Source organism: Stomoxys calcitrans, chromosome 3 (assembly GCF_963082655.1).
Source record: "Stomoxys calcitrans chromosome 3, idStoCalc2.1, whole genome shotgun sequence".
NCBI lineage: Eukaryota > Metazoa > Arthropoda > Insecta > Diptera > Muscidae > Stomoxys > Stomoxys calcitrans.
Window position 1 is genome coordinate 166,524,817 of NC_081554.1, and position 7,275 is coordinate 166,532,091.

The 7,275-nt window shown below is 40.0% G+C and overlaps 1 protein-coding gene across 1 annotated transcript; it reads right to left on the reverse strand.

Annotated features, from left to right (window-relative positions):
* Nucleotides 1–331: 331 nt before the first annotated feature.
* Nucleotides 332–2,061, reverse strand: LOC131995936 (uncharacterized). Its single transcript, XM_059365261.1, has 2 exons — nucleotides 566–2,061; nucleotides 332–510 (listed from the first exon to the last, which is right to left on the reverse strand). Exons 1-2 carry the CDS (start codon nucleotides 1,763–1,765, stop codon nucleotides 502–504), a joined length of 1,209 nt encoding a protein of 402 aa, XP_059221244.1. The 5' UTR covers nucleotides 1,766–2,061; the 3' UTR covers nucleotides 332–501.
* Between the last annotated feature and the right edge of the window lie 5,214 nt (nucleotides 2,062–7,275).

Here is a 7,275-nt window from a genome sequence, read left to right on the forward strand (position 1 = left end):
TTTCACATTTCACATCCGGTTCCAACGGCCGTAACATTTCAACATAAGTGGAACGAAAAATATCTTCTAATTTCTCTTTAAATTCATGTTTTAAATCGTTCCCAGTCTTAAGAACTAAATCGCTCATATTCGGGCTTACATCTATCGACATAATCATTTTACTGAATTTCTCTTCCTCTTCATAATAATCTATAGTAATATCGTTGTCATAATTTTTAACAGTAACATCTGAATCTGGCTCACCTAAAATTATTGTACTATTTGTCTTTGACAGAAAATCTCGGCCCAATATTACAGAATACTTCATAGAATCTTTGTCAACCACGATCAATTCAAATTTCATTTTTTTATTAAGTACTTCAATGTAACAAAAACATTTTCCATGTATTTTCAATTTAGAATTGTTTATGCCATAAAATGAAAAATTATTAAATTCAAAAGTCTGTACTTCATTCGGTAAAACATCTTGTCTTATCATACTGATCGGGCTACCAGAGTCTATCAGGCATTCTAAAGTAAATTTAAAATTATTATTAAATAATGGACTAAAATTAAACAATCTTACATAATGGTTCATTTTCTCATCGTTCTTCTTCTTATTTAATTCACAATCGCTGACCATATGCTCTTCGCTGCCACACGCATAGCACGTCCCAGGCTGTCGACGAGGTTTGCTGCAGTCGGCTGCATAATGACCTACGCTGTTGCAGTTATAACAACGAACGCCGACTCTCGTTGTTGGTTGTTTACCTTCTGTATTTTCTTTATTTTTCTGTGTTGTTTGTTGGGCTGTTGATGGTTTGCTTAACTTAACATTTGCAAGTGACTTCAACAAGTCGTCGGTACTTGTGTGTTGTTGCAAAGACATTTGCATGCGTATCTGTATATTTGGTATACCATCCACTATGTACTCCACTAATTCATCTTCATCTAAAGAGAGCTTGCTTGCCAACATTATTTTGTCATTACAGTAGTCAGTAAAATGTTCACCATAACTCCATTTACGGCGCTCAAAATTTCTGCGAAGCTCTAATTTTGTTTCTTTGGTGCCGAACATCAAGCAGAATTGTTGAAAAAGTTCATCAAGATTTTCGTCTGAAGTGTTTCGTCGCGAGTGTAGCCATACCTGCGCTCTGCCAATCAACTTTGTTGCGAACAATGCTCTCAACATGTTGTCAGACAACATGTATGTCTTTTGAATATCACGCAGCTGGGTAACCCAAAATGTGCCATCGGTTTTACCATCATAATTTGAGATAAAGTTGCTTACCAAGCTAAGAGAAATACCAGCAGCTGCAGACTGCTCAGCTGCGCAATCAACTGATCTCAACATTTGGTTCTCTTTGCGTAAGAGTTCTTGTTCACGTTTTAGCAACTCATTCTCTTTTTTCAATAGCTCCATTTCTTTTTCTTTCAGTGACGCCTCCAAAGTAAATTCTGCACTGCGGAAGTTGTTGTAGTTGTTTACTCGTCGGTCAAATCTGCCACTTAATATCTCTTCGTTGGGGTTCGAAGTGTGCTGCAATTTGTGTTTTTCTTTTTCTGGAGTTCGTTGGTTTTTGTTGTTGTTCGGAATATTTTCGGTTGTCATAACTTTTGTGTCTGCATTGTCGTTCTTACTTGTGCCCTCTAATTTTGCGGTATTCTTTACATTTTCACTTGCCTGTAGATTTTCTTTATGTACCACTGACTGTCCTCCATCGACAGTCAAATGTTTTTGGATAACGGTACTGTCGTATTCTTTTGTTGTTTCCACCTCTATCATTTTTGTGAGTTCCTCTTTAGGCACATCTTTTAAACGAAGAACCAACTGCCGTTTTGTTCCGTCTGTAGACAAAAAAAAAATTCCTGCACAAAGCCTGCAATGTTGTTAAAGACAATTCTTCTTCCATGAATTCCATTTTTTCGCAGGGAAAAAAAAAATTCTCTAATATCCCACTTCTGAGTTTGTAGTGAGTGGTGTAGGCGGTTTGAATTTATTTTAAACACTTTATTTATTTGTTTCTTTTATTTTTACACTCATTGAGCTCGTGTTAGCTTCTCTTCTTCACAGGTGTCCGACTTAGATTTCTTTTGAAACACCGAGCATAATCAAAATGTAAATCGATAACAAACAGAAGCATAAGTTGTTATCGTCAATAATTAGGCTATCGACATAATTACATGGTATAAGGTGCTTAGGTACTACTACTTATATACTATAGGCTATTTACAGAATTACATGGTATAAGCTATTTAGGTACTACTTGTATACTACTACATATGTATGAGTGAGCTGTGTGAAAGGCGATGGCTGAGTATGAGTAGGTACATATATGAGACCATAGGTGTTTGTGTCTAATGCTATTGTTGTTCTTGTTGTTATACTTACATATCCTTGTATGTGTGTTGTGCTGCTAAACACCCATAAACAACTTGTGACATTTTTATCTTGACTTCACTAAATTTTATGACTCACTTGTCTAATCAACCTTTTGCAGTTGTTGCGATTTTTTTTTCCTCAACTTGGTTGCTTCACTTTTCTTTGCCTCCCTTTGCAAGTGGAGAAGCGATGGTGACACTGTTCGTTATGGCTTTTGTTTGCCAGTTTGGCCAAATCTAAATCTGCCACCTTTCATTCACTCCCATTTCAAGGAAATTGGCTAACTACAGCTGTGATGTGAGGATTCACGCATATGTGAACCAACTTGGGGTTCCGGCCATGAAAAGTTGCTCTGGTCAAGGGGGGGTAAAGTGTGTTGGTGCAACTAAGCTAAACAACAAACAGATCAAAGTGGACATGTCGGGTCTATTAAAACTGTAACATCATGTCAAGTGGAGCTGAAGCTATGGAGCTGTGATGAATGTAGCACCCAAAACACAAACTACTCTTCTAAGCTATGGCCAAGAAGTATGAAATGGACCGCAATGGACAAAACAAAGCCAAAGAACTATGAGCCAGCAGAGGCGTAGAAATTTTTGTGGCATCACATAACGCAGGGTGTATAGGGTGGCCATCTGACGTTAGTTGTTGGAAGTTATAATGGAACGCCACATGCAAAATTTCAGCCAAATCGGACAAAAATTGCGGCTTCTAAAGACTCAAGAAGTCAAATCGGGAGATCGGTTTATGTGGGAGATACATCAGGTTATACCCCGATTTGGACCGTACTTGGCACAATTGTTGGAAGTTGTAACAGAACACCACATGCAAAATTTCAGCTAAATCCGAAAGAAATTGTGGCTTGTAAGTGCTCAAGAAGTCCAATCGGGGGATCGGTTTATACGGGTGCTATATCAGATTAAAGACCGATTTGGACCGTATTTAGCGCAGTTGTTGGAAGTCATATCGGATTAATATATGCAAAATTTCAGCCAAATTGGACAAACATTGTGTCTTGTAAGGGCTCAAGAAATCAAATCGGGAGATCGGTTTATATGGGACCTATATCAGGTTATAGTTCAATGTCGACCGCACTTGGCGCAGCTGTTGGAAGTCATAGCAGAACACTACGTACAAAATTTCAGCCAAATCGGAAAAAAATTGCGGCTTCCAGGGTTCAAGAAGTCGATTCAGGAGATCGGTTTATATGGGAGCTATATCTAAATCTGAACCGATATGACCTATTTGCAATCCGCAATGACCTACATCGATAATAAGTACCTGTGCAAAATTTCAAGCTGCTAGCTTTACGCGTTCGACCACTATTGTGATTTCGACCGACTTCAGCAGTGTATAGGAGAGAGTTTACGGTGTTCACCTATAAACCAGTGACAGAAAATATCGCTCACCTACCACTGTGTCCAGCGCGATATAAAACAAAAAAGGAAAAATAACGCCCTGACTAATAACAAGTAAAAGCGTGCTAAGTTCGGCCGGGCCGAATCTTATATACCCTCCACCATGGATCGCATTTGTCGAGTTCTTTTCCCGGCATCTCTTCTTAGGCAAAAAAGGACATAAGAAAAGATTTGCTCTGCTATTAGAGCGCTATCAAAGATATGGTCCGGTTTGGACCACAATTAAATTACATGTTGGAGACCTGTGTAAAATGTCAGCCCTTTGGGGGCTCAAGAAGTAAAATAGAGAAATCGATTTATATGGGAGCTGTATCGGGCTGTAGACCGATTCAGACCATAATAAACACGTATGTTGATGGGAGAATCCGTTGTACAAAATTTCAGGCAAATCGGATAAGAATTGCGACCTCTAGAGGCTCAAGAAGTCAAGACCCAAGATCGGTTTATATGGCAGCTATATCAGGTTATGGACCGATTTGAACCATACTTGGCACAGTTGTTGGATATTATAACAAAAGACGTCGTGCGAAATTTCTTTCCAATCGGATAAGAATTGCGCACTCTAGAGGCTCTAGAAGTCAAGACCCAGATCGGTTTATATGGCAGCTATATCAGTTTATTGACTGATTTGAAACATACTTGGCACAGTTGTTGGATATCATGACAAAACACGTAGTGCCAAAATTCATTCAAATCGAATAAGAATTGCGCCCTCTAGAAGCTCAAGAAGTCAAGACCCAAGATCGGTTTATATGGCAGCTACATCAGGTTATAAACAGATGTGAACCATACTTGGCACAATTATTCCATATCATGACAAAACACGTAGTGCCAAAATTCATTCCAATCGGATAAGAATTGCGCACTCTAGAGGCTCAAGAAGTCAAGACCCAAGATCGGTTTATATGGTAGCTACATCGGGTTATGGACCGATTTGAACCATACTCGGCACAGTTGTTGGGTATCATAACAAAACACGTCAGGCGAAATTCCATTTCAATCGGATAAGAATTGCGCCCTCTAGAGGCTCAAGAAGTCAAGACCCAAGATCGGTTTATATGGCAGCTATATCAGGTTATGGACCGATTTGAACCATACTCGGCACAGTTGTTAGATGTCGTAACAAAACACGTCGTGCAAAAATTCATTCAAATCGGATAAGAATTGCGCCTTCTAGAGGCTCAAGAAGTCAAGACCCAAGATCGGTTTATATGGCAGCTATACCATATTATGAACCGATTTGAACCATACTTGGCACAATTGTTGGATATCATAACAAAACACGTCGTGCGAAATTTCATTCAAATCGGATGAGAATTGCGCCCTCTAGAGGTTCAAGAAGTCAAGACCCAAGATCGGTTTATATGACAGCTATATCAGGTTATGGACCGATTTGAACCATACTCGGCACAGTTGTTAGATGTCGTAACAAAACACGTCGTGCAAAAATTCATTCAAATCGGATAAGAATTGCGCCTTCTAGAGGCTCAAGAAGTCAAGACCCAAGATCGGTTTATATGGCAGCTATATCAGGTTATGTACCGATTTGAACCATGCTTGGCATAGGTGTTGGATATCATAACAAAACACGTCTTGCAAAATTCCATTCCAATCGGATAAGAATTGCGCCTTCTAGAGGCTCAAGAAGTCAATACCAAAGATCGGTTTATATGACAGCTATATCAGGTTATAGACCGATTTGAACCATACTTGACACAGTTGTTAGATATCATAACAAAACACGTCGTGCCAAAATTCATTCAAATCGGATAAGAATTGCGCCCTCTAGAGGCTCAAGAAGTCAAGACCCAAGATCGGTTTATATGACAGCTATATAGGTTATAAACCGATTTAAACCATACTTGGCACAATTGTTGGATATCATAACAAAACACTTCGTGCAATATTTCATTCCAATCGGATAAGAATTGCGCATTCTAGAGGCTCAAGAAGTCAAGACCCAAGATCGGTTTATATGGCAGCTATATCAGGTTATGGACCGATTTAAACCATACTCGGCACAGTTGTTGGTTGTTTTAACAAAATACGTCGTGCGAAATTTCATTCCAATCGGATAAGAATTGCGCACTCTAGAGGCTCAAGAAGTCAAGACCCCAGATCGGTTTGTATGGCAGCTATATCAGGTTATGAACCGATTTGAACCATATTTGGCATAGTTGTTGGATGTCATAACGAAACACGTCGTGGAAAATTTCATTCCAATCGGATGAGAATTGCGCCTTCTAGAGGCTCAAGAAGTCAAGACCCAAGATCGGTTTATATGGCAGCTATATCAAAACATGGACCGATATGGCCCATTTACAATACCAACCGACCTACACTAATAAGAAATATTTGTGCAAAATTTCAAGCGGCTAGCATTACTCCTTCGGAAGTTAGCGTGCTTTCGACAGACAGACGGACGGACGGACATGGCTAGATCGACATAAAATGTCGCGACGATCAAGAATATATATACTTTATGGGGTCTCAGACGAATATTTCGAGTAGTTACAAACAGAATGACGAAAATAGTATACCCCCCATCCTATGGTGGAGGGTATAAAAAGGAAAAATAACGCCCTGACTAATAAAATTATCGAATATCGAGCTCACACACCATTCAAAACACACTTGAGCCTAAGCCCCATTTGCGCGGTCATTGTGCATGCAGGGAGTTGAGACATTGAAATAGGTTTTCACCCATAATTCATCCCACATTTGTAAGCCAGTGACGCAAAAAGTGTCTCTACTTGCGTCACCGCCACAAACCTTGCAGAGGTTCATTAACCACCTGTGTTCAGCGCTACGTCAAAGACCTGACATTGCAATGGTGTCAGCAGTGCGAAATCATGCCTTATCAGCCTTAGGATACGAGTAGTCCTGAATCGTGATATTCACAAGGCTTTAGCCACCCTGCAATCCATAGCATCTGCATCATTTGCTGAGTATTTGCTGATTCAGTAGCATGACGAGCACTTCACATTACTCATTATGGCTGAGGTCAGAGCAATCAGTAACGCTTGAATGTCGGTGTAAATCTTGATAGTGCGATTGATCGGGCACTCCTTGATCAAAATCGCCCCACTTCGAAAACCACCGCCTAAATACTTTAGGTCCGTCCAGAAGCATATATAACTCCCTTCCTTGGAACTCCATGAAGACTTCTGCCTTGTTGCCCCAACCTATCTAAACCACCTAATTCAACATACCAACCTGTTCTCTATACTCTTTAGCCACCGCTCAAACTCCTCGGCGATAGCTTTCTCCATACAACAAACTCCTTGTTTTCTTCTCAAAACTAACTGACATGGCTCTACGCCAGAGCATTCAGCTCCGCCTGACTGTCCACGTACATTGTGATAGTCGGACGGGCATCCTGTTCTGCACTGGCATTGAAATACACTATTCTACACTACACCCGTCCAATGCCAACATGGCTCCATAATTCCTAGAAACTCATTGAAGAATCCTGACGCAATGTTCCCTGTCATC

Bases quoted from the DNA above. Each gene is read 5' to 3' on its own strand.
- LOC131995936 (XM_059365261.1), bottom strand. From the start codon at position 1,765: ATGATAGAGGTGGAAACAACAAAAGAATACGACAGTACCGTTATCCAA.